The sequence below is a fragment of the Podarcis melisellensis genome (genome assembly GCF_964234715.1).
Source record: "Podarcis melisellensis genome assembly, chromosome: 5".
Lineage (NCBI taxonomy): Eukaryota > Metazoa > Chordata > Lepidosauria > Squamata > Lacertidae > Podarcis > Podarcis melisellensis.
This window is the reverse complement of record NC_138537.1, coordinates 28,843,967-28,871,900: the sequence shown is the minus strand read 5'-3', so window position 1 is coordinate 28,871,900 and position 27,934 is coordinate 28,843,967. Positions and strand designations below refer to the sequence as shown.

Below are 27,934 nucleotides of genomic sequence, written 5' to 3'. Positions count from 1 at the left end.
ATTTTTAACCGCCTGCAGGGTCACGCCAGGTAAGCATCTCCCACAGGGCGAGGTGGGGGGAGAGAATGAGACAGAACGGGGAAGGAGCCGCTGGTGGAAAGAATCCTCCCATGCGGGAGGGGGCGCTCGTCGTCAGGCGCCTTCAGGGCGCAGGCGGCGGCTTATCGCCGAGCTGCTCTCCACCTCCTCCTCCTCGCTCCCCCCCTCCTCCTCCTCTCCTTGTCTCTACAGAGAAAAGGTGCCGCGCAGGTTCCGCTTCGGCTCGTCATTCAGCCGCCCCGTCCTCCTCGCCGAGGGCCGACGCCGCTCCCCTCCCCCTCCTTCCCTTTCCCCCCTCCCTCCTTCCCTTCCTTCCGTCGGTCCGTCAGTTGGGGCTGCGCGCGCGCGCCAGGGGCGCGGGCCCAAGCCTCGTCCCCCTCGCGCTCCCCTCACGGGCGTCTCGGAGCCGGACGGGTCCCGGCCTCCCTCCTCATTCCCGGCCGGCGTGAGCGAGCCCGGGGAGCGGCCTCTATACCTCCGCGCGCGCTCACGGACACACACACACACTACCCGGCCGCCTCCTCCGAAGCCATGGCGGCGAGCGCCAAGCGGAAGCAGGAGGAGAAGCACCTGAAGCTGCTGAGGGAGATGAGCAGCCTCCCGCCCAACCGCAAGTGCTTCGACTGCGACCAGCGCGGCCCCACCTACACCGACATGACGGTGGGCAGCTTCGTGTGTACCTCCTGCTCCGGCATCCTGTGAGTTGAGGAGAGGAGAGTTGAGGAGACGTAGAGAAAAAAGAGACACTGAGAGAGAAAGAAAGAAAGGAAGGAAGGAGGAGGAAGGGTTGACCTCCTCCCAGGCGGGAGGAAACAATCGAGAGCTTTAAGCAGGCGATGGGAGGGAGGGGGTGGTGGAGCTGAGGAGAAATAGGGGGGCTGGAGGGGGGGGTGAAGACTCCCCACCCCGTCCCGCTCCTGATCCCATATGGGAATTGGCAGCGGTCTCGGGGAGGGGGGGGTTGGTGGGTGGGGAGAGGCTGAAGCGTTATCGAGACTGCGGGCACTTTGCGGTGGGGGGGGAATTCCTTTTTTCTTTTCTCCTCTCATTTCCCCCATCATTGCTGGGCCAGACCCTTTGAGAGGAATGGGGCGCGTGGTGTTGGGCAGAGAGCGGGGGTGGGGTGGGGGTTGCTCGTGGGTCTTCCAGGCGAGTGACAGGGGCACACGGTGTGCAAGAGGGCTGCGCACGGGTACGGGTGAGAATTGGGAGACCAGGCTGAAGAGATCCCCGGAAAGAAAAGAAGGAAGCTGATGTGGTGGAGGATAGATGGTGTGGGGCTTGCTGAATCTTCCAGCGTCCCTTAAGTGTAGAAGGGGTGGGTTTTATTTCCTCAAAGTGGGAGAAATATCGGTAATCAAAAATTGAGGGTATTAACGAGCACATTCTCTCTGTATATAAAGTGGGCTATGTCTTTAGGAGGAGGGATGCAAACTTTGTCTGCTAGTTTGATCAAGTTCCCTTAGAGTAGGTGGACAGGTGCCAATTGTGATATTAATCCAGGAAGTATGTAAAAAGGGTGGGGAAAGCTTGACAAATACTCTGCAGATGCATTTTTATTTTTTGATACACTTTTGCCTGAGTGTTCCCTTCATGGGCTTGAGTTTATTGAGCACATTAAAAGTTTGCCTTGAGGGTTTACAACAGGAAACAGATTAATGGTTACTGGTTAACCTCTGGATTTGAGTTCACCATGCCAGTTGTTTGGTTAGAATATTTTGGTCTTTTTTCGTAACCCAATTAATATCAAACTTGCTGTACAAATGGTTTGCAAACTCTGCAAATTGTCCCTCATCATTTTGAAGCAGTTGCAGTTTTCTCCAGCATGTTATCCTTTTTACCTTGCAAGGTTTGTTTTGTTCAACCACATGGTGTTGCACATGGAGCTTGATTTGCTGTGACAGTTACTAAAATGAAGGTACGGCACTTGTCAAATGGATCAGAACTGTTGACTCCTGCTTCTAGATTGGAGCTCATAGGTTGAATATGTGCTTTGTGTGGAAGGTTCCAAACTGACAATTGGATATCCAATTTAAAGTGTATAGTAAAGAAAGTCACTGGAAGGTCTTATGCTAAATAACTTGTAGAACCAAAGTTATAGTGCTCCCTGTGTGACCATGTTTAAGGAATCCATCACTTGCCATCCATAATTAGACACATGTGGATGTAAAAAGTTCTCCATAAAAATTATATGTAAAAAGACTTGCTGTCAACACCATGTACTTATATTGTATACTCACAAGTTTACTCTTAATTGATTTTTACTAGCTTACTATTACAAGTACACATGAAAGTAACTTTAACCATATCACTATTTCCGTTGAGTCACTAATCCTTGCTGCAGTAATCCTTATGCAGAGGTGTAGCTTAGATGTATTGCTGAAGTTTCCTATTTAGTACTTGCAGGAATCATTGGTTCTCTCACTTTCAGACCTTTGGGTTCTATTTCATACATTATAGCAGTGGCAAGGTTGCTGCTGAACTTTTGCAGTTGAAATTAGCATAACCATTCTCAAACTGAGACAGGACCATGTGCGATATGACAAGGGATGATGGGAGTTCAACAGTGTCTGGACCGTAAATTTGTCACACCCATTTTAAGGAACAGGTTTGATTTTAAGAAGTCTGAAGAGACAAATATGGAGGGAGGTGGAACAAGTAAACTTCTTCCTGTTTGCTTGTTTATTAGACTATATTGCTTAGAGATTTTTGAAATATTAAGCAGTTTAAATAAATCAATTTCTTGGACATATGTGCATTTTTAGAGTAGAAAAATCTGTTAAATCAATAAAACTTCAATGCTAGCAATACGATACTTAAATTAATTTCAAATCCTTCAATGATGTTATTATTATTTATGTGCCACCCATCTGACTGGGTTACCCCAACCACTCTGGGTGACTTCCAACAAAATTAGAACACAGTAAGACATCAAACACTTAAAACCTCAGGTTATCTAACACTTTTAGCTTTCCAGATCTTAAGCAGGTAAATAGTAGGGAGAAAATGTCACAGATTCAAGGCAACGAGGTGAATCTGTATCTTTACAAAGTACTTTAAACCATCCAGTTACTTAGTCCCTTCAAAAGATTTATGTCCTTAAGAGAAAGGGCTATGGAATTGAGATCTGATATTCTTAATTGATTCCTGTAAAATTTTAAATTCATTAAACTAAAATTATTAGGTCTAAGTTTTTCACTGCTCTTGGATAAGTACTCCAAAACAAGTACTAACACTTAGAAAAAGGCAATTTTCTTTCATGCCTAAGATTCTTCAGAGCTAGGATGGTTTCTTTGACCAATTGTAGCTTCAAGGTATAGTAGAACTTTATTTTTTTCTTGAAAAGTTTCTAGAATGACTTCCTTCAATTTTCTTGTTTTATAGACGAGGTTTAAATCCACCTCACAGAGTGAAGTCCATTTCCATGACCACATTCACACAGCAAGAAATAGAATTTCTGCAGAAACATGGGAATGAAGTAAGTATTACAGACTTGTTTTTAAGGGAATAAATAATCCTCAAATGAATGTGATTTATCATTGTACAAGAAGATAGAAGCCTTTAATTCAGGGATGGTTAACTCTTGGACTAATGAAGTCCCCAAGCAAGTTTTTCTGCCCTATAAACCACACTGATTTTGGTGTTGGTAAAAATGGAGTGTTAAGTAGACATGATGCAGGATGGTCATAGATTTATAACCCCCCTGCCCAGCACCCTGATGGGTATTAGAAATGGCAAATTATCATCAGATTGATCACTTGATCAGTGGGGAGGATGCAGTGACCGTCATCCTGAGCTGATTGTGGACCAACTGAGGGCTGTGTGTGAGGGTGTATCTTGTGTGTGAGGGAGAGTGGCCAAACCCACCCACTAGCATGTACACCCTAGAGAGATGGCCAAGGATGAATACAGCCCCCGAGGCAGAAAAGGTTAGCCACTCCCATGCTGAAAATGAGAATGGAAATTTTCTTTGCTGTATGTAGCCAAAAAAAAAAAAAAAGCATTTGAGAACTATGAAACTTCAGACCCCTCCAAATTGGTTTCTGCAGCAGGAATGATGTCTCATAGCCTTGTGCCAATTGTATTTGTTACTCTTTTTTCCTTTTTCTTCTACAAAACTGTTTATTGTTCAAAATACTGCAGTGGTACATTTTTCAGTGTGGGTTGAGCTGACTGTTAAAGATGAGTGGTCTTTCCTCAAACCACTTAATTCCCATCCATTTTACACAGTGCAGCAGTAACTTGCCATATGTTAATTATAGGGAGAAAGGAAGAAGTTGCTGCATGTGGGATCTTTGAAATTACCAGAAAATATAATGATTTTGTAATATAAAAATGGAAATTCCTGGAAGAAAGAAGAACCTAAGTAGAGCCTGCTGAATCAGGCCAGTAGCCTGTCTAGTCCAGCATCCTGCTCACACTGGCCAAGCAGGTGCCTTTAGGAAGCCTGGGAACACCTGCCCACCTGCAATTCCTAACAACTTGTAGAACAAGCAGCTGTTGATAGCCTTGTCCTCCATGAACTTATCTTAATAGTCTGTTAAAGCCATCCAAGTTGGTGGCCATCACTGCTTTCTCTTGGAACCAGTTCCATTGTTTAAGTATGAAGAAATACTTTTGTTTATCTGTCCTGAATCATCCAGGGTTCAGCTTCAGTGGATGTCCATGAGTAGTGGTGTTATGAACAGGGTTTGAAATTAGCAGGGTGCCAGGCACATTTTGCACCTAAAGAGTCTCCATTTGCGAGCACCTCCAAAAGTCTGGGTGCCATTTTTTTGTGCCTGGCTGACATTCAGGGATTACTGAAATGTATGTGATTTGAAACTTCAAAGTCTATGTTAAGGACAGACAATATGTTAAGGAGTTTAACAATAAAGAGCAGAGGGTTTTGAAAGCTGAAGTATGGTACCAATATTTTTATTGTAAACACAAAAATAAACAGGTATTAACAATTTCTGCTAAAAATGTGATCTTAACAATGTGTCACTTGTGTGAATTGCGTATTAATTCATGCTTATCAAAATAATAAATAAAAAGTGTTGCTTCCACAACCCAGGTCCCAGGAGCCATTTGGCTCCTAGCTTTTCTATTCCAGTTTCTAACACTGGTTATGAGAGGAGAAAAACTCTTCTCTGTCCATGCTAAAGCTGCTTCAGCAAGCCTTGTTATTCTGTCTGTTCGGCTATTTTATCTTTAACAATACTTTCCACCAGTTTTCCTAGGGCAGATATAGCTAACCAGCCTGTAATTCCAGGATCTCATCTAAATCCCATTTTAAAAATTGGTGTTACATTGGCTACTTTCCAGTCCTCTGGTATGGAGGCTGATTACGAGGGACAAGTTACATATTTTTGTTAAAGGTTCAGCAATTTCACATCTGAGTTCTTTGGGCGGATGCCATCTGGACCCAGCAATTTGTCAGCTTTTATTTTGTCTTTTAGGCCTAGAACTTCATCTCTTATCAGCCACTATCTGCCTCAGTTCCTCAGACTCCCTTCCTGCAAAATTTAGTTCAGGCACTGGGATTTGCCCCATGTCTTCTGTTGTGAAGGCAGATAGTTATCAGATTACAGGCATTGGTTCTGGAATCTTCTAGAAATAATCTCTTAACAGCATTGTAAAAGATCTAAGTAAATTTGGCATAAATTAGGGGAATACTATGTTTTGATACTTGACACTGAACACATGGCATCTCATGAAATGAGTACTTCATTTAGGCATTAGCAGGGTATCCCAACTACTTTATGAATGCCATAAAGACGCCATAAATAATAAAATTGTAGGTCTTTATAGTTAAAAAAATAGTAGGTGATAGCTAATACACATGGATGGAGCCTGGCCTATGACTCTATCTTACATTATTCAGTCAGGTCATCTGCTTGCTGAGGAATATAGTTAACTTACATTGGCAATAAACTTTTCCATTCTTCGGCAATCAGTTAAAAGTTATTTTTAGAAAGGGGTTTATAGCACTTAGTTTTTCTGGTAGAGCATAGTGAAACATAATTATGCTTGATTAGAAGATAAAAGAATATCACTTGTGCCAATCCATACTTTTCTTGTCTAAACAGGCAAACATAGTTGGTGTTTAACCTTCAAAATGGGATTAAGAACCTGGTTTTGATTCTGTTTTGCTACATAACAGGATTGGAGTTATTAATTTCCTGATGCAATGGGACGAAGCACATAAAACCAAAGCTCCTTAGGCCTTGTTCTTTTAACCCTAAACCTTTTGCAGCATTAGGGCAATAGAATTCTCATAGTCTGACAGTCTATCCCATGTGTAAGGTGGCATGGTCTTCATTGGGAGGGTTGTCCTCTGTAGTGCACTAAACTTAATGTTTCAAGGCTTTGACCCTTTGGTGTAGTAATCTCCCTCAAACTTATGTTATATCTAGGATGACCGGGGCTACGTGTGCCAACCTTTTCTGCAATACAAATTCTTACAAATATTGATGCCTCTATGATGTATGTGTAAGCTAGTTGTGACGCTATACGAATTTATCATAGGTGGGAGCCAACATCAGCATAGCTTCCCTAAAGTTTGCATATTTGTTTACTGTATTATTGTCCTTTTTTCTATTAGTTATTGTCTCCCAGAGCAGCTCACATCAGTTAAAAAGAGAGAAGGGCACTTATTAAGCCACAAAAGGAAAGTGGAGGAAAAAGGTAGGGGTGGGAGATCAGTTCTTTAAACCCATAACAAAGTGGTGAGAAATAAATGGGCATTTATATCCTCTTGGGACCAGGCTAATCAGTATATTTTTCTTGTTTCTCTATATTTTTCTTGTTTTATCGGAAATGTAATATGAGCAGTTGTGGTCATAAGTTACCGATGAAAGATGCAGAAACTATTAAAGGGTCTCTGTAAGCAGTTGTGGTATTTAGAGCAATTCCTTACACAAATAATTGACAAGTACAACCTTCTTACATTTTGATAAATTTATTTGTGTCTACTTAATATTTTTTATTGTGTGATACACAAAAGTTGTTCCCATTACAGTATTTGCAAAGGAATAAACTGCTGCAGATGAAGAGATACTGTGCCATAATGAATTACTATGCTCACAAAACAGGAGTGAGGCAGTTCCTGTAGAAATAGAATAGAATGTAATCAAGTAAAATGAAAGTGGTATAGAGGGAATATTTAAATGTCTTATAAAGGCAGCCAAGCAAGTAATTCCTGACTGAAGTGCAATTATTATTTATGGAGTATCTAAAATTGTGTTGGACTAATACTTTCAGTTCTTGCATTTCTAGGAAGCATATATTAGCCAATAGATCAGTGACTAAGACAAAGGAATTAGGGTATTTACTGAATACAAGTTACTGCTTGCTTACTAAGGAACACCGTTTCAAAATCCTTCCTGTGGCAAGTTTCGCTTGTACAGTACTATAGTTCTGCTTTGTTGCTATGTCAAATTGTAAATCTAGTAATTGGCTGCTGCAAAATATACATTATTCATTCATTGTATGGCATATTCTGAAATGTTCATTATCTTTATTACCAAATGGTTTTCATACAGAGTAGTCTACAGATGAATGAAATGTGACTTATTTGTAATTGTGTATCAGACCACCTATTTTTAACTAGAAGTTACCCAAATGAGCTCTGTGCCATAAGGTTGAAAATACTGGGATACAGGTTTTTAACCAGGCTGCATAAGCAGTAATGTGCAGTTGCATCTTGAATGAAAGCTAAATTGGCACTCCAGTCATTCCATACTTGCATCAACTGTGGAAAGTGTCTTTTCTAGGAAATAGCAGGAGTGCACACGAGGAATCTTTCATAAATCAAAGCATGCTTTTCAGTACATTAACAACTTAGTTGCTTTAATTTAAATTGGTTCACTTTTTGCTAGGATTTGAGATATATACAGCTTATAGCTCTCTACCTGTATTATCCATTCACTTGCAAAAAACCTATTGAGAATTTTCTTAAGCTTAGTGTTAATATTTTGTTTCTAGAAAGAAAATTAAATTATTGTGCCTTCCTGCCTGCCTGCCTGCCTGCCTGCACTTAGGCAGCTAGCTGTTCCTGGCCAACTTCCTGGTTTATATTAGTCAGGGTGACCCATGGGAGTCCTCATTTTCGTCATTGCTGTTAAATGCAGACTGGCAACAACAATCTGCATGCAAAATCCCAGTTTCTTTGCATTTGCTAGGAGGGAATAGATGCCCTTATCCCTGAACACATTTATTCAGCTTTATGCAACAATTGTCCTATCCTATTGCAATGAACTGAGCAACCACTTGGTCTCCTGCTGTAATATATGGGATGCGGGTGGCGCTGTGGCCTAGGGCTTGCCGATCAGAAGGTCAGCGGTTCGAATCCCCGTGACGGGGTGAACTCCAATTGTTGGGTCCCAGCTTCTGCCCACCTAGCAGTTTGAAAGCATGTCAAAGTGCAAGTAGATAAATAGGTACCGCTCCAGTGGGAATGTAAACGGCATTTCCATGCGCTGCTCTGGTTCGCCAGAAGCAGCTTAGTCATGCTGGCCACATGACCTGGAAGCTGTCTGTGGACAAACGTCAGCTTCCTCGGCCTATAGAGTGAGATGAGCGCGCAACCCCAGAGTCGTCTGTGACTGGACCTGACAGTCAGGGGTACCTTTACCTTTATCACAATGAACTGAGCAACCACTTGGCCACCTGCTGTAATATATACATTCTTTAAAAAAATATTTTAAGTCCTGTGGGTCTCCTTATGTGTTGCCATTATGCCAAAAGGCCTTTTGTGTCCCCAATTTTAAGTTTATCTATTTTAAAAAGTTTTAGTTTTTTTTAAAAAAACAAAAAACACACATTTTTTCTTACAGACCACTTCCATGAGGTGATTCTGTGATGTCAAAAGGCTTTTGTGTGCTCCCCTCAACACCTAATCTGTGTCCTTTTTAAAAAATGGCCCCTAGCATCCTCTTCTAGAAAGCCAAAACCAGTTTGGAAACTGTATGGTTTGTTTCGGAAACCTTTTTGTACCAAATTATATATATTGGACTAGAATGCATCTTTCAATTAACCATTTGTATTAATTTAGGCATTCAAGGTCTTTTGAATTACAAATAAAAATTTAGATGCATTTTTACAGAAATGTATGTAAAGGTTTGAAACAAAACCCCTCAAAGATGTAATTTGTAAACTGCAGATTTTTATTTGGGGTAAAACCTGTTGTATACTGTTTTAGGGGCCTTTGTTTGGGTTGAAATGCAGGATAAGAATAACTGAATGTCATGTTTTGGTGATACTATATTAAACAATTACACTGTCATAAAACGGATGGAGATTTATGAAAAGCACTGATATGCACACGAGTAAATTCTTAAGCACAATGCTTATTCTGCTTCTTGATATAAATAGTTACTATTGTAGAGGAGCTAAATGCCTTGCAGGTATGCATAGCAGGATCAGATTACTGTGTCTCAATGCATACCTATAAATGCTTACTCCGAAAGTAACCTGGTTGAACACAGTGGGACTTAGCTCCTTGGTAAGTGTATGTCTGCACTGTTTATATGAATTAAATGATCAAGTTGAAATTGATTTAACCTAATACTGTATTGTGTTTCCTCCACAAGGTGTGTAAACAGATTTGGCTAGGATTATTTGATGATAGATCATCAGCAATTCCAGACTTCAGGGATCCTCAAAAGGTCAAGGAATTCTTACAAGAAAAATATGAAAAGAAAAGATGGTCAGTACACACCTTATTTTGCTAGTATTTTAAAACAACTTTTTTTGTTGCTAAAATTGGTGTTTCTTAATTTTGCTAGTATAACTATCATTTAAGTATATACATGCTCTTATCTGTATTGTTATTTACTTTGTCTGGATGCTTTGCAGGAAGATAGTTTCCCACGATTCATTTCTAATTGCCAAATCTTGATCACTATCTTAGAGATTATTCCTCTCGGGCCCCTGGAACTACTTCCTTTCTCCATTATTATGATGATGTTTCATTGGGCTTGGGCTAGCATGAGGGTTGGCACTTCTCCCAAAGAATACAAAACGATTGTTCCTGACCACAAGGAGCAGGGTATTCTAAAACGATCCGTTAGGTAGTATTGAGAGTAAGACTGGACAAAGGAAAATTTGCCAGGAAGCAGTTCTTGTGGCATAGGAGCATGCGTTCCCTTTCTGCAGTAACTTTCAGGCAGGCTTGTTGACAGTGCCTATGATTGACTAAGCCAGTACTGTAGGTACTGGACAGAAGCTGGAGGAAGGTTAAGACTGCAAATTCAAATCCCAGTGATGGGACTTTTTGGAGGAGAAGCGACATAGCTCAGTGGTAGAGCATCTGATTTGCATGCAGAAGGCCCCAGGTTCATTACCTATGACCTCCAGTTAAAGCAGGAAATGTCTCCCTTCTGAAACAATGGAGAGCCCCTCCCAGCCAGGATAAACCTAGCTAGCTGAACCAGTGGTCTTCTGTAGCATGAGACAGCTTCCTTTCCCCACTACTTATGTGGCAAAATAATTTATTACATACATATTGCTTCCACAAAGGTGGAAAACATTTCAAAAACATACTCTTTGGTAGGTGTACGTGAAGTTAAAGAGATGTACAGGTTTACTGTATATTCAATGAACACTGGATTTTCCTCAATGAAATAGACACTGATGTGGGAAACAGTCTTGTATGAGCAGACCTTGGGGATACTTCAGTTTGGGATTAAAAATGCCAGTAGCATTAATTGAGAATTTAGTTTGTTTAGTGTACCATTCAATGAATTCCTTAAAGTTTAGTATGCTGCCAAAATACTGTAAATTTTATAACACATTCCCAAATGTGCAGCATGTTTGATTTGCTCTTCTTGAGGTTAGTGCACCTTAGCAGCAGTTGACATAAACATTAAGAGCTGTACAGTTACAGAAATTGTACTTGAAACTGCTAGATGATATTGCCCACTGCCTCCATTCATTCATTACCTTATACTCTTAAGACCAGGACTGGCAAGTTATCAGAGTATTTGAGATGGATTCTAGTAGGATTCTAAGCTGCTGGTAGTAGCTTAACTGGAATTGAATTGAAATAGTCTTGCGAAATAACTGTTCTACTCTGGGGTCTCTTGTCATAAGACTGCTATGGGGAGATTTGTTGAAACTGCATTTGCATGGCGGCTGTTTTGTGTTGTAAGCTGCTATAGTGCAGTGGTTCCCAACCTCACCACCTCCTGGGGCACTTGAAAATTGCCGATGTTCTTGACAGACTGCTTAATGATTTTTCTACCCAATTTAACAGTTGTAATGTACTGTGTTAGATGCTATATGATATTTAATTTTATTTTTATTGCTGCTTTTGTTTCTTACAGTGTTTTCTTACAGTTTGAATTTCATAGAATTCCAGTTTTAATACAATATAAGAAATAAAAGCCATAATATACAATTAGAAATCAATATACGTATTTAAAGGAATGACTTTGCCACCTCCCATCTTCAGCCACAAATCCACAGTCACACCAAGACCACCTGAATGAAGCTCATTCAGTGGCCTGTGGACCACACTTTGGGAACCCCTGCTATAGTGCTTGAAAAAGTAACTTTGGGTTCTCTTTCTGCTAACAAGATATATTGGGACTGTGTCTATTAAATTTGTAATATATATTTGTCTTAGGTATGTTCCACCAGAACAAGCAAAAGTTGTGGCATCTGTCCATGCATCTATATCTGGCTCCTCTGCTAGTAGTACAAGTAGTACTCCAGAAGTCAAGCCACTTAAATCTCTTCTGGGAGAGTCTGCACCGGCACTGCACTTAAATAAGAGCACACCTACACAAGTGAGTAGAGGGGCAAAAACTGTTCTTTCACACCCCACAGTTCTCCCGAATTTCTGATTTTTCCTCCTACTCTCATTTCTTTTAGCCATGCTGAATCTCAGCCAGCCTTATTGCTTGCTCAGCACTCGTATCTCTTCTCTCAGATATTTGGATCATATAACTGCTATTCTGGCTGGATGCATTAGCTGCCTGTATATTCCCAGGCCTAATTGAAAATGCTCATTTAAACTTGCAAAGCCTTACATGGCTCAGGACTCCAATATTTAACAGAATGCCTCTCCTGCTATGAACCCAACCATACTCTTAAGTCAATATTTGAGGCCCTACAGTTACCCCCTCTGAGAGAGGTTCAGAGCATGATGACAAAGGGCCTTTATAGCAGTGGACCTTTGTCTGTGGAATGCTCTCTCCAGCTAGGCATTCCTGGCACCAACTTTGTTATTCTTTCTGTGCCAGGTCAAAACCTTCCTCTACTCGCAGAGAGTTGGAGGGATGGAATGGTTGCACAGATCCCTTAGTGCATTATCAGATAGAATAACTTGATCTGGGTGAAAAGTAAAATGGTGTGTCCTTCTACATCAGGAATAAAACCTTGGATTAATCTCTCTTCATGTTTGTTTAGCCAACTTTAACTTGTTGTTTACAGTCTCCTGTTGTAAATCGATCTCAAGGACAGTCACAAGAAAAGAAACAGTTTGATCTTCTCTCTGACCTTGGTTCAGACATATTTGCTGCTCCTGCTCCTCATTCCACAGCCACAGCGAATTTTGCTAATTTTGCACATTTCAACAGTCATACAGGTAATAGTCTTTTCCATTCCTGGATTTGTTACTGATAACTGATATTGAAATCCAGTCCCTACAAATGCACATAGTATAGTTTTGTTTGGTTTTTTAAAAAAACTATTTACCCAATTTGCTTCAATAAGAATGGTTAAATTTTCCACTTAGCTGTTAAACTGAAATTGCCACTTTCCCTTTACTGTTAAATGTAAGCAGGAAACTTAGTCTGAAAAAGTGGACTGATTTGCCTGTCATAATTCTGAAATAACTGGCAAAATGGCATTCCCTCACCATTATGAAAACCTTAGTTATTGAAATTGTGCACTATTAATTGTTTTAAACATCTGGCCCTTCCAATATTATCTTAGGATCATAAATTGAGAATTTAGTACTGGTAGTATAGCTTATATGGAATACCAAATCTACAATTAAATTGTTCATAGTGTTTTGCACACATTCTCTCAATAATCCTTACCACAACCTTGTAAGGTAGGTCATTATTCATATATTGCAAAGGGAAGGTTGAAAGGATAACATACTGAGTAGCCTGATAATCAAGCACTTGACAGTTTGTATAATTGAATATATTATACCAGCTCTCAATTTATTCGTTCACTTCTGTTTATGCAAATAGTTATGTATGGGAAATGAGTACTATTGGTTGCGTTTTAAGCAAATGTATTGGTGTGGCATTCTGTGGTGAGTGGCCTTTACAGAATGGGTGGAGAGCTGCCAGACCTTGAGCCAGATTGGGCCTATATCATATCTGGATCCTTTCTGCATGGCCCAATCCCATGCTTGTTTCATTCATATGTCCTGACTGCAGAGGGAGACAGGTGACCTGGAGAATTGCTCTGTCCCTCTTCCAGCAGCTTGCTCTGCTTCTGTGCTGTCAGTAGAGGAAGAGAAGCTTCTTCATCACTGGATGAAAGTAAGCAGTAAGCACAGAATGCATACTAACTGCTTGGGATTTCTAATCCCATGCTGATTCTTGGGAATTCCCTCTCAGGACTTCCCTCTTCCTCTTCCATTCTCTCTGTGTGTATGTGTGAGAAATTAAATATATGGATCGTAGGTGAATTGGGTACAAATTTATAAGTGAATGCTTGTCTGACGGCTCGCATTTGGGTCTGGCCACTGCTTGCATGCATTTCCCAACACCCCTGAGGTGTTGACTCAGAAGCAAGGAGGTTGGATGAAAGGAGCAGAGTAGGCAATGAGCTAAGAGAAGAACCAGGAGGGAAGGATAAATGGAGATTATGCATGAGGAGAGAATAATGTGCTTTGTTGCAGAAGGAGAGAGGAGTGCATATCAGACTTATGAAAAGTCAGGGCAGTCAAAAGGAGTAACAAATAATGCAGGAACCAAAGGAAAATAAAGTTGGATACTTTCTACTGATGAAAGAAGCAATGGTGCTTGATTGATGGAAGGGAAGAGGCAAGAAAAGCTTTGAGGGCTAGAAACTAGAATTGAGAGTGCCAAGGGTGATAAAAGTTTTCCAAGTCCAGGCCCTGATGGGAATTCTATGAACTCTGTTTTCTATTGTTACTGAACCTCTGTGATCTGGCAGTCTAAAGGAACAACAGAAAGAGGTGCTGAATTTCAGAGTGGTTTCAACTCACTAGTTAACTCTTTGATTGCATGCTTCTGGAAGTGATTATAGGAACAATATATTCAAACTTTGATTAACCTTGTTGCGTCTATGGACAACTTTGTAATGTGTGCACTTTGTTACTTGCCTTACATTCTCAATATTGTAAAGTGATGGAAATACTAAAAATCCTAATTTTGGCCCAATATTTGACAGTGTTGTTTGCCCTTCCTTTTGGATTTTTCTCTTAAAATTTATATTGGCTGTCTTGTCTTCTTTTACGGCTCAGTAACTTCTCAAAGGCCAGGACCCAGAGAGCTACCTTAGGTGAGCTCAAGGGGCTTGTGTATACCCAGTGGGGTTACTGACTTTCCATGGCATATTGCACAATGCTTATGAAACTCCTTCACAGTTTCAAGAGCTATTTTTTTGTGGCATGGATATTTTCTGTTCAAGAAACACCAAAAGCCTTGGGTGCACAGAACTTGCAGCCTGCTTTGTACGTCAGCCAAAATGTTGTAAGATCACCATGATACAAGATGAAGCTATCTTAAATGGATGTCATAGTAGCTGTGAACAAAGATCCAGGTGGCCCATCACTCTATCCAACAGAGACCAGGAGTATAGTATTGCAATATGATGACATCCTAAAAGAACTCCAAATTGTGTGAGCTGGAATTTGATAGCTGTTTTTGTATTTTAAAAAAAGTGCAACTTATTTATTATCAATACAAAAAATGTGTGTTTGGAGGTATTGTGATCAGCAGAAGTGATCTTTTCTGTGTTGCGGACCAGCATGAGAGACAAACATCAGTTCTATGTATCTTGCACAGATCCCATGGAAATAACTATATTCCCATTTGGAGGTTATGTTTTCAAAATTATTTGTCGCATACTTCATAAGTGACAATTTATGTTAGTGGCATGTTTGAGGTGCAGCTTTGCTACCCTCAAAGCCTGCCATAATCTGATTCAGTTTATGACCTATTTTTTGTTTTCATACCATTAACATGTTTTGTTCATTTGCAATTTACAGCGCAGAACTCTGCAAATGCAGGTTTTGCAAACTTTGATGCATTTGGACAGTCTAGTGGTTCGAGTAATTTTGGTGGTTTCCCCACAGCAAGTCAGTCTGCTTTTCAGCACCAAAATACAGGTAGAAATGCTCTAACATTGTTAGCTTTCTTAATGTAAACTAATCTGGACACAATTTAGAATATCTTAACTCTTTTCTTCATCTAGTTGTCTTAACACACACACTTTGAAGCTCTGGGGAAACCTGTAATGAATGCTGCCTTTTGTTTGGTGTGGATTGTGCTTTTTTCTCGCATGAAGTTTTTGCCCTGTAGCTTCTTAATTATCCCTACACATGAAATATTTGTGTCGTGTTTGTTGGCACTGTAGAATATTGGCTAACTTAAAAAATACTGCTTTCCATATTCGAAGTTGGTGATAAATACACTGCAACTAGAGAAGAAACTAATTTAATGTAACACAAGTACATTACTCGATCACGAAAAGAAAAAAAAATCTCATGTGTAAGGGCTACTGCTTTGCTTTTTCTTTAATTTCGGTCATGTTGTATAATGTTTGCTTGTCTTGATCTATGGCTGACTTATTTTCTTTTTTCCTTTTCCCTTTTAAAGTGTGTTGTCTTAAGATTTTCTTTTAAAATTTTGTTTTTCCCTTTTGTTAACTTTAACCCCTCACACAATTTCTGGCTGTCCAGCGTTCAGAACGCTTTCATCTAGCTGCAGTTTTGGTGAATTTACTACTTCCGCTTTCCCTCTCCAGGCTGTGCGCAGTAAGTTCCACCAAGGTGGGAAACTCAGCTCACTTCATTTACAATTCCTTTCTTTCTTTTTTTCATTTTCATGTCAAGCTTTTCTTATTAGCCATTGAATTAAAAGGTGTTAGCTTGTAGTTTACTAGAGCAGCACTTGATTGAGACCTCCTAATATAAACAGTTGGAGGCAAAGTTAACATGGTTTTCTTTTTCCTGCAAATTGAAAATGTCACTGAATTATCAGCATTTATGAGAATCTAATAACTTAAGGATAGCTATATAAAACCTGGTCAGTATCTCAGAATTGGAGTTTTGAGGTATTAAGGATGGAAATTTTAATGACAAATTTTGTAGAACCCACACAAACTGATCTCTCAAATGTTGTCATGAGTCAGGTCACCCAAGATGTATGGCAGTTTCTTGTGAGGAAGGAGGCTGTATATCCTGTTACCTTCACCAGTGGAATCAGATATTCGTCAGTAGTTAAGGACCACTTGGTGGCAGCCTTTGAGTGGAATCTCTTTCAGTTTAAATTTGTAAACATTAAATGCATGGTTGTCACAGGTACTGATGTGGATTTTATTTTATTTTTAAAATGTGGTGCTCACTCCTACGCCTTTCAGCTATCTTTGTTCGTCAAAGATAGCAATAGGATGTGGGGTGCCCACAAAAGTAGTCCCTGGGGAGAAAGAAATTAAGGTCACAGTAAAGCCTCAGGATCCTTTGTGTTTACTTCTTAACTTGATATTTCTGCTTCCCTGTCAGAAATAATCAAAGTATGATTAGTCAAAGGAATTCTTATTTAACTAAATTTGCAGCAGGAGATACAATATTAAAATACTTGCTGCTTATGTGAATCGTTGAGGTTAGCCTTGTTGCGACACCTACTCTTGCAGCACTTTGCTATAGCACTGGTAAGCTAGGGCTTTTAGATTTTGGAAAGAAAAACCGGCTATTTTAACCAAGTGAAGACCTGGCCATAGGAGAAGCTTCTTGAAATTTGTGACCCTTTAAACATATCCGCACAAGGCCACCAATAGTATTTGAAGAGACATTCATTGAGCTTGAAAGTATCCATCATGTTTAACTTATTTTGTTACAGGTGGGAGCGCTGGATCAGTGAATGCTAACTTTGCACACTTTGATAACTTCCCCAAATCCTCCAGTGCTGATTTTGGAGCCTTCAGTGCTTCTCAGAGCAACACAACTGCAGCCAGTAAAGCTGCAGTGAATAAACCGAACCTCCAGTCAGCAGATAAATATGCAGCTCTTGCTAATTTAGATAATATCTTCAGCACAGGGCAAGGTACTAATTCTTATTCTTTGACCTGTTCTCTTACACTATTTATCTTGGCAGTAGTGGTGTTCTGTTATGTTCATTTATGAAAGGTTTATAGACTACCTTTTGGCCCCCTTAAGGGCTCCCAAGGCAGTTTGCATTAAAAAAAACCCCAAACCCCCTAAAATCTTGATACAATAAAAAAATGAGAACAGTAAAACCACTATTAAAACAAATGAAAAAACAATAGACAGCAAAATAAAAACTAAAAATAAAGTCTGATGAAATTTAAATGTTTTGATTGTTTACCTAAAATGTTTCTGAATGCTATACACCATATAAACTGATAGCCTATTGCTTGAAAATGTGATACACTGGCAGTCATGCAAACATTGTGGATCTGGAAAAGGAAAATTAGTGCAGCAATAGTGGTCCCTACTCTATTCAGTTGTGTCCTCCAACCACACCAGGATCCAGAGCACCATTTATATTCTGTCAGTTATCTGGTGGTGTTATGTCACTGTGTATATAGGTGATGACTCAGTTGATTTGACTGAAGACTTTTCTTCTACTTTCCCTGCTTATTTTTGTATAAGTGTCACAATGTATTTTTGATCCACAATGCATAAAAAACCCTCTGATGCAGTTATAAAAATGAACTTGTGGAGATTTATGTGTTGCAGTTATAGCTCATCCCTTTGAAAGGCAAAGTAGCCTTAAAGTTCACAAGGGGCCATCCAGCCAGGTTCCCTTCAAGCTTAAAAAGCCAGAGTAGAAATGTCCATTCACAACAGCTGCTGAATGGTCACCATCATTCAGAAATTTGTGCACCAAAACTGCAATTTCCAGAAATAGCTGACTTCATGTGCTCCAGTGTTCCAGAGTTTCTGTCCCTCTTTTCTTCCAAGGAGGTTAGGGTGGCATAGATGGATCTCTTGATCCTGCTCCCTTGCCTCTCATTGCAACCTTGTGAGCTGGGTTGTTTAAATTGTTTTATTGTAATTTTAACTTTGTAAGACACCCAGATATCAATCAATCAATCAATTAAAGAAAGAGGGTTGTGAAATCAGATAGAGAACTTGATGGCTGAATGGGGATATGGCAGAATAGGTCTTCCTTGTCCTAATCTGACACTACAACTACTGCACCACACTGGCTCTTGGGTCTCTTATACCCTTATAAATTCTATCGAGTTTCAAATAAAGTAGAAATATGCCTAAAGCTGAACATCTATAATAAAGGAGGTGTTTGGAATGCAGTACAGTATTTCAAAATAAGTTCAAAGTCCTCTGTGGGATAAATTTCTCATTAACTTAGAACTATGGGTCAACTAAGAATCAGAAATACTCTATTAGCCTATTATGATATATAAGCAATTTGCAAAAAAAAAAAAAAAGGCTTAGGGTTATAAATATATCTTTAAAATATAAAATTGCTGTATTCCTTTTATTATGCCTTCTGCTTTTTGTGTTTGTGGACCTTGTTGTACACTGCCCTGATATTTTGTATGAGGAGTGTGGTGAATAAATAAATAAATAAATAAATAAATAAATAAAGGATAATAGTACAAGTTAACTGTTAGTATTTAATATCAGCTTTGCCCTGGCCAGCTCTGCAACCATTTGGTTTCTTTATTTCCTGCAGCTAAGCTAGGAAAAAGCCTCTTAACAATGAGGAAACTAGCAGAAGCCTCATCCTGATCTCATTGGGCTCTCAAACAGTGGATTGTGTCCAACTAAGTTTTTCCTCAGAGTAGACCTATGGAAATCAATGGACCCATGTTGGGCATATTCATTAATTTCAGCAGGTCTACTTTGAGTAGGACCAGCATTGGATACACTCGCCCTGGGGTCCTTTGATGGAATGTGCAGGATATTAACTTATAAAATAAAGCTCAGTAATTTCAGGAATCCACCCTCCAATTGAGGTTAAGGACTCAAAGGCTTGTGAATGTGGGATACTTAACCACTATATTTTATAGAACGTATCCTAACCAAAAATTTACAGCCTTTAACTGTACTCTTTTTAAGATTTTCAGTATGTTAGAAGTTTAACACTACAGAGAATAACTGGTGTTGAACTGTTTGGGATGGAAGCAGTGTAATTGATTATTGGGTATGTAGGTTTCATTTTCTTTGTTCAATATGCTAGACATGGATACAAAAAAGGATGCACATTTATTAGGGCAAAATCCAGTGGTTTTCGTGTGTCAGCAGAAGAAACACCACTATGCAATGAGATTTCTAGTTCCTCTCTGCAAGCCTCCCAAATTTGCTCTGGAGCATTCAAGGACGCTCTGGAGCAGACGAAGGGAGCAGGGTGGAAAGGAAGGAAGGCCTGTTACATAATCAGAAGCCTGCTTGTGTAATGCTGGAGTTTGCCACAATTTCTTTTCATATCTTTAGTTGATCATCTTTTTGTTTTCTAGATATTAAATAGAAAAGGGTTTACTTTGAATGGCTGTTACCATGTGAAAAGCCATTCACATGCAGTGACTATTCACTTTTCTCACACTACCACAGCGATTTTGGAGGTAGTGTTTGATCTGCTTACTTAGGTTTTACATATGAATAGCAAGTATCCACATGGCATTCCTAACATGTATGCTGGTCTTGCATGAGCTGATTGTATTACATTGAACAGGTCAGCCTATGTCCATGTGTGACTTTCAGAAAGTGCTCCTGACTTGGGACTCTCTTTTAATGTTCATATTTCTGAAAATGAGGTGAATACAAGGTTTGGTTTGATACAATATGTTGAATAAAGTTTAATGCTGCCAAGGAGAAGGTTTGCATTTGCTGGGAGCATGACTTTCTCTGATTTTAAAGAAAATGGAAAAGCATGGTTGCAACTCTCTAATAGTAGGTTGCGCAACAAAAAAAATTCATCTCAGTTATTGCTAATTTAAAGAAATTTACTCTGTGAATTTTTAATCTGGTCTCTTTCTTCCTAGGTGGTAGTGAGCCAGGAAGTGGCTTTGGTGCTGCCCATACAGTACCAGCAGGTCCCACTGTGTCAGCCCCAAGCCAGCCAAGTGCATCTTCAGACAAGTATGCAGCTCTAGCAGAATTAGACAGTGTGTTCAGCTCCACAGCAACCTCTAGTAATGCCTATACTTCCACCAGTAATGTTAGCAGGTACTCTTTCTTGATAGAAGTTGTTGTAAACCAGTCATGTTTACAAATGGCAAAAAAATGGAATGGTAAAATTTTGAAGTGCAGACATTTTGTGAAAACCCATCATTTAAAAATTGCAGTTGCATTGGGAGTTTCGGCTTCAGTGGGAGGATGAAGAGGTTTACTCAGATGAAAGGTTTCAAACAAGCTATAAGTATCACCAACTCAAAGTAGGAAAAATAAAAATGTAACAAATATTCTGGCAAAAGGGGAAAACACTTCCAGTATTCTCAGTGCTTTAGGGCTGCATTCCTATAGACATTTACTTGGAATTAAGTCTTGTTGAGTTCAGTGAGGCTTACTTCCGGGATAAAATTAGGATTGCTTTAAATTGTTTTCAGGGATAAGACATTTGTATGAATATTTTTATTGGTAACCAATGGCATAATTGGTTCAAATCTTTTCATAGAGAGAGGTTTGCAAAACTTGGTACTAGCCATGTCAAAAGAAATTAAATATATTGTTATTGTAACTGTCTAGAAGTGCAAGTTTCTGCTTTAAACCGTATCTAAGTTTATTTTGTTATACAGCTATGACTGCTTTTGGCTAACGGGGAAAACAAATTCTGATCTAGCACCAGTTAGCTTTTGACTTGTGCTTTAAGTTGAACAAAATGGAACCAACTCCCCCCCCCCCTCATGTGATTTAACAGCCTCCTATGTTTTCACATGCAGTAATTAGCTGTAGGTGTCTTAATTGTTAAGTAACTGACTCTGATCTTGATGAATGTGAATTATTTCTAGTAATGCTTTTGGAACAGTACCAGTGGGTGCTAATACACAGACACAGCCTGCGTCATCAAGCGTTCCTGCTCAATTTGGAGGTATTGTAAAACATTACTAAGCCATATTGCTAACCTGTGTTTGAGAGATTCAGCTGCACGACCCCATTTTCCTGTTCCAGTAGCTATGCTCTACATCTTGAAGGCAAATGTGCCTAGCCGTGCCAGGCTCCTCTTTAACCAGGAAATGATAAAAATATGTCTTAAACATAAGAGCTATCATACTGTTTTCTTTTGATAGGCAATTTGAGGGATGTATAGTGTGTTAAAAATGTCCATTCTTAATTTTTCAGCAACACCATCCACAAATCCATTTGTGGCTGCCCCTGTAGCCGCAGTAGCACCTTCAACGAACCCATTCCAAACCAATAGCAGAGCAGCAACAGGTTAGAAAAAGAAAACATGCTATGCATTTGTTTGATAGCAATTAATGTTTACCTTCTGGTACTATAGAATTTTAACTTTGAGGCAGACTAACATGCTAAATATAGTTAAGCTCTTATGAAATCAAATGCAGGCGTCTCCCCACTTATGCGGGGGTTATGTTCCCGGGGACCACACATATACGTGAAATTGCATAGAGTGGGGAGCAGCATCTACGAAGCCTGTAAACACTGTCTAAACCTCTGGAAACCCTTGAAAAACCTCCCTACAAACCTCCTTTCTCAAACTCAACTTTCCACAGGCCTCATAGGTTGGTGCAAAGGCTCATGGGATTGCTAGCCATTTTCCTGTTCTTTTTGCACCATTTTTGTAGTTTTCCTGCTCTTTTTCAGGTTGTTTTTGCTCTCTTTACACCTTTTTGTGGTTGAAATCAATTTATTTAATTATTTCCCAGTGTCATGCATATACACAGTCGCATGTAAGTCAAGTTTGTGTAAGTGGGGAGACGTCTGTGCTTTTGTTGTAGCTTTATCAATCTTGGACAGACAATTAGGAGCAGGGAACATAGATAAGTCCAGATAAAAATCTTCCACTTCCTGCTTTTTAAAGTGTAATTTGAATTGTTTATATATTTGTGTTTCAGACATTTGCATTGTGTTGCTACTTTTAGAACACTTAATCTTTGTAGTTCATTTAACATATATAATGTATGCAAGAAAATTTACACATTTATCCTTGCGGCTTTTGGGCCCTTGTGCACATTAAAACTTTTATAGCTTTTGTATTAGAGGAAGGAATTTGACAAGTGACTTGCACATAGTTAGATCTATGAAGTATTCTGAATTTTTAAATGGTGTTTTAATACTGGCTATTTTATCATGCAAAAATATTTCTGCGAGAAGTTGTTTATAAATCATTTGACACTGTCTGGTCTCTTTGTGACTTCCCATAAGGCCTCTCAGGAGCAATGCACTCTCATATATTTCCTCAGGCTCACTTTGGTAGGTGGCCACATTTTATATGAGCTTCATGTGGCTAACTGTCCATTTGCTTGTGATAGCTTATTGCCAGTTACTGGTTTCTCTGCATGTACGACTTTTTCAACCCTCCTTCCATATTCTGAAATGGAGTGGGCATGGATGGTGATGCACCTGAAATACATGATGACATTACTCGGTGTAAATGTTAATACATTTTACACCTCGCTCCTAAACACACATACTCAAAAGTACATGCCATTTATTTCATTGGGACTTGCTGTCAAGTAAGTGCGTTTAGGATTGTAAGTGGAAATTGTTATCTTACGTCCATGGTCACATTAGTAGGTGCTTAAAATGAGTGGAGTTTTGAAGCTTGTGTTCATAGTAGCTCAAGTGAAATGAGTCATAGCGCCAAACCATTTTGCCACAATGTGTTTGGCTTTGCTGTTTTAGCAAGCTTCACTATTAAGTATGCTCTCTGCTAATAGTAGCTTGTGTAAGTTCTGTCAGTGCACTATTTGTATCTTGTCTATTTTTCTAGTCATGTGTGGCCTCCTTATTCCACAATTCCCTTCCGTTAACTCTTATGCCATGTATTTCCTGGCTAGCCATAACTATTGATGGATGTGATGACATAAATCTGTGCCAGATCTCAACAACAAATTCCTTGGAAGCGTCATTCTAAATCTGTAAATAAAGCAAAAATAGTTCCTGGTTCAGTAAAATAATGTTCTAGAAATTATTGTGTGACTTTTATGTCTAGTAATATTAGGTATAAATTAATTACTAGACTGTTTCACATGCGTGCTGCCACTGAAAAATATTTTTCTTTTCTTTACTGTGACCCGGGTTAAGAGTTTCCTTGAGTAGCACCTCCCTCAAAAATCAGTTTGAAAGGGCAGATAGATCAGTTGTCAGAGTACAAATTTCACTGAGGTAGCCAATGAAGCTGCTCTTGAATCTTGACAACTGCTGTGTATTGAACAGAATTTAATAGTGGTTTGCACCTCAGTGAACAGCAACAGTGTTCTAATGCTTTCTGCTCATTCTTTCCTTGTTAAATTATTTCTGAAAATGCTCTTGAATTACTGAGCTAAATGGCTCCATTACACTTTTGAAATTAGGTGCTTTTTCCTGCCCTTTTATCTTGAAATTAGCTGCCTGTTTTGTATTTTTGTCCCCTCTAAATAATTTCCATCTATCTTGTATTCACTGGAAATCACATCCCGATTGCCTGTTATATCTAGTTTCCATGTTCTGTTTTTTTTTAAAAAAAATGGAAATATCTAGGCAGAGATACTGGCAAATGTTATGTTGTCAAAAAGAACAGGCCCAACAAATTTTTTGGCCGTGTTCTTAGAAAATCCAGAAGCTTAATAGTTTTAAGGCTAGCCATGCGACTGGCTGCTTCATAAGGGATTCTGAGGATATGCGTGACTTCACAGAAAAATCATAGCTCAAAAATAATTGAATGCTTACATTTCCCTTACCAGCAGCAACATTTGGCACAGCATCCATGAGCATGCCTGCAGGATTTGGAACAACTGCCTCATACAGTCTTCCTACTAGCTTTAGTGGTAACTTCCAGCAGCCTGCATTCCCAGCCCAGGCAGCCTTTCCTCAGGCTGCTTTCACTCAGCAACCAAATGGTAAATGCTTGCATGTTACATTTTGTTTTAGCTGATGGGAGTATACAATAGGAGCTTAAGAATGTATTGGAAGTTGAGACTGTTTATTTCAAGAGAATTTGCCTATCCTGTGTAACATCAATTGAATGTTACATTGCTGCTTCAGAATAACACTGGTGGTATAAACGTTTGTGCAGGGAGGAGAGTGGGGGAGAGTCACCTGAGCAGCGTATTTTATATTCCCATGTTCTTTGTCCTTAGGCACAGAAAAAATTGTTGTGAAATTTATTCTACTAGCATGAGCTGTTTTTATTGTGCAAAGAATTTTTGTCAGCCTTCCTTTCCTTTTATAAGGAAAAGAGTGTTATAATTTCTAAATAAGTTGTGTTTGGCCCCAGCAAAACCAGGTTACACCTAAGTTGCTACTTAACAAACACAGGGAATGTATTCAAGATGATATTCTGAATCTTTTCACTTAAAGAATCTTGCAAATATACTACTGTATGATTTAGTAGAAACTTAGTTTACGCATAATTTTATACCATGAAGTTTGAATGTGCCTTTATGTCAGAAAAAGATGCATGTTCCATAGGCTTTGCTAGCTAGTATTTTTATATTTCAGACACACCTAGGATCCCAGCGTTAAAGAACTGGGCACAAGAGATACTAAGATGGTTGTAGTAAGCCAGACTTCCTCAACCTTGGCCCTCCAGATGTTTTTTGGCCTACAACTCCCATGATCCCTAGCTAGCAGGACCAGTGGTCAGGGGTGCTAGGAATTGTAGTCTCAAAACATCTGGAGGGCCGAGGTTGAGGGAAGCCTGTAGTAAACCCTTCTGAGCGCACAGAGAGCAGTTCAAGTTGTATTTTTAATTGACATGATTTTGTTGAAGAAACCTACAGTAGGAAGCAAATCAACTAAGTGATTAAGTCCCATTGTTTAGATTGGGATCAGATATTTTATTGAGTTTAATTGCTGAGAGCAGAGTATATGCATAGTGTGATACTTGGTTACCAGTCTAAAGTTAACTTCTGATATTTTATTACAAAGGAGCCGGCTTTGCTGCATTTGGACAGGCAAAACCAGTAGTAACCCCATTTGGGCAAGTTACAGCTGTTGGAGTATCTAGTAATCCTTTTATGGTAAGTGAGCTCTGGTGATATGGTAGTCTAGATCAGGGGGTAACTTTTTCTGTCATTATTGACTTGGATTCATGAGACAGTTCAGTTGGGATGGAGCAGGGGGCCATGCTCTTGATGCTTGCAATTTTATATATTTGGAGTCATAGCTGATTCCAAAGGGATACAAAAAAGTAAAACTTTCACCTCCCCATCCTGTTTTACACAGTCATCTGTGTACATTTGCTCTATGCTGTTAGCTCTTTTCCTCTTGTGCCTTTGCTAAAAATGTATTATAGGCAGTTGGCCCATCTAGAGGAAATGGAAAAATTAAGTTTTGTCCAGATGGTATGCTTGGCATATGGCTTTTTGTGTGAGACTTCTCTTTTGTTTTCTTTAGGCAGGTGGACCAGCAGGGCAATTTCCAACAGGAAGCTCATCAACCAATCCTTTCTTATAGCCTTATAGACACTTTACCTAAAAGAACTCTTATGTGATCACACAACATCTCTGCGCCTCTTGCACTGTTGTCTTGTTTCACTGATCTTAGCTTTAAACACAAGAGAACTCTTTCAAAAAAAATAAAAAAGCCTGCATTGTGTATTAAAACCAAGAAACACCAGGTAATGTGCAAAACAGGGGCCATGGAAACATCTTTTTATCTGTGCGTTGGCAGGAGAATGTTAATGGTATCATGTATTTTAAAATTGGCTAATAAGTTATTGCAGATACCACATTCATTATGCTGCAGTACTGTACATATTTTTTCCTTAGGAATTAGTTATTTGTGCATATCAGTATTTGTAACTTTTAACACATTGTTATGTGAAAAACGTTACTGGGGGAAATAGATCAGTCACTTTAAGGTGCTGTCGTATCTCTTGGAATGAATGGCCTACATCATTTTAACCATTGCTGTTTGGAGTTATGAGTTCAAAATTGAAGGTTTTATTCATTTCTTGAAGTGTTTTTCCTTTCCTAAAGAGCTCTTCTATTTATACATGCCTAAATTCTCTATAATGTAGAGGGATACCTGTCTGCATAATAAAGCTGATCATGTTTTGCTACAGTTTGCAGGTGGAAAAAAATAAATATTAGAAAAAAAATGTTTGTCTTTGTCGGCATTTGCACTAACCAATTTTGTTAAATCTTTAGGAATCCTTCCAGGATGCGTTTCCACAGCTGCTTTGGGTAATGTTGAAAAATCTCCTGGTGATCAGCCAATAAAGCCTGTGCACAACATTATATAGGTTTACAGATGTCACAAGACCAGTCAGCCGCACGTGTCACTTCCTCTTTGATAGTTTGTGTGAAAGAGGGGGAAGAGAAGATGACACAGTGAGCCCTGAGAGGAAAACAGAGGGGGGGGGCGGGAATCCAAAAGGTGTTTGTGTGTGTAAAGAGGCTGCCACCTGAGCAGTAGAGTGGAGAAGCCATCTACAAATCAGGTTGCATGAGGGGAAAACTGTGAGTCCCACTTCATTGCAATGAGCTGCAGGAGTAGGGCGGAGACTGTTTGAGTGAGGAAGGAAAGCTCTGTAATAACTACATATGTCGAGGAATGGGGAAGGGATTAGCGGGGAAAGGAATGAGCCCTGTTGTCTTGAAGTATCTCACTTAAGATACTCATTGTCTTCAGTGAGCTGCCCACTTCTTTACTCTGGAGCTCATGAGACATTTCTGTGGCTCATGGAAAATATCAAATAAAATATCAAACTGTCATTATTTTGAACACTATAGCTAATCTGATTTTAGATGGGCAGTACAGAACCTACTTAAGAATCCCACTCTGGTGGGACACACATTGTTTGATTTATTGATCTAGGATTGTATCCCATGCACTGCAAGCAGAACTCTGCTTGTGCAATAGGCCTTCCCTTCCCTTTCCTCTCCTCCATGCCTCCCAAATCTACTCTGGAGAGTCCTCCAACCCAGAGCTGATTTTGAGGGCATGCAGAAAACTGCAGGGAAGAGGAAGAAAAAGTTCTATTCTGGAAGTGGACAACTCTGCATTAACAGAACCAGAGTGTTGGATGTTGCCCGAGCTTTCTGTTAAACTTATTTTGAGATCTCCATGACAGGGTGCAAGAACTTAATAGGCCTTGTTAGAGGTTAGACACCTGCTGCGATAGTTTGTGACTACTTGAATCATAGCAGCAGTTTGCTCAACATATCCTGTGTATTTTGTACAATACTCATTGAAGGTTAGAGGGTTTTACTTTAATATGTTGACTCTAAGCTTCTGTAATGGTAATAAACAAAAGTTCTGTATTTTACTACAGTTGGCATACAGTTGTTTCTCTTTCGTTTAGTTTAACGGTGTGAGATGGTAGGTGCTGCTTTCTACATAGGCTCAAAAAGCAGTATGAACATTATTTTTGGAGAGAGCTATTCAATATGGAGACTTTCCAAGGGAGTTGACTTATAAAGCAGACAGAATATTTTGTACAAGAATTAGCTAAACTATGGTAATGCAGTTTTTTGCTTGCCAAAAAAAAAAAAAAAAAACCAAGGCAGTGAAATGTACCCCACCCAGTACTGCTTTTGCTGCATCTTATTTGAACTCTTCTTAATGAGGAGGGTAAAAAGAGGGTGAGATAAAGGAATTAAACTG

General features: G+C 39.4%; 1 protein-coding gene across 24 annotated transcripts; it reads left to right on the top strand.

The window, feature by feature from the left end:
* Positions 1 to 173: 173 nt before the first annotated feature.
* AGFG1 (ArfGAP with FG repeats 1) lies at positions 174 to 27,001 on the top strand. 24 transcript variants are annotated; one of them, XM_081910443.1, is made up of 15 exons: positions 174 to 737; positions 3,424 to 3,517; positions 9,615 to 9,730; positions 11,651 to 11,813; positions 12,460 to 12,613; positions 15,224 to 15,343; positions 15,917 to 16,006; positions 17,076 to 17,279; positions 20,206 to 20,302; positions 21,172 to 21,251; positions 21,503 to 21,595; positions 22,547 to 22,594; positions 24,067 to 24,222; positions 25,253 to 25,344; positions 25,721 to 27,001. In XM_081910443.1, exons 1-15 carry the CDS (start codon positions 571 to 573, stop codon positions 25,778 to 25,780), a joined length of 1,734 nt encoding a protein of 577 aa, XP_081766569.1. In that variant the 5' UTR covers positions 174 to 570; the 3' UTR covers positions 25,781 to 27,001. The 24 variants fall into 24 exon arrangements, with proteins under 24 accessions (XP_081766569.1, XP_081766557.1, XP_081766556.1 ...); XM_081910433.1 differs by having other exon boundaries at positions 180 to 737; positions 20,206 to 20,389; positions 24,070 to 24,222; XM_081910422.1 differs by having other exon boundaries at positions 180 to 737; positions 20,206 to 20,389.
* The last annotated feature ends 933 nt before the right edge of the window (positions 27,002 to 27,934 follow it).

Excerpts from the sequence above, each read along its gene's own strand:
- AGFG1 (XM_081910422.1), top strand. The coding sequence starts at position 571 with ATGGCGGCGAGCGCCAAGCGGAAGCAGGAGGAGAAGCACCTGAAGCTG. Across the intron at positions 21,596-22,546 it reads CAATAGCAGAGCAGCAACAG|GCCTCTCAGGAGCAATGCAC; the intron begins GTTAGAAAAAGA and ends ACTTCCCATAAG. Across the intron at positions 22,595-24,066 it reads ATTTCCTCAGGCTCACTTTG|CAGCAACATTTGGCACAGCA; the intron begins GTAGGTGGCCAC and ends TTCCCTTACCAG.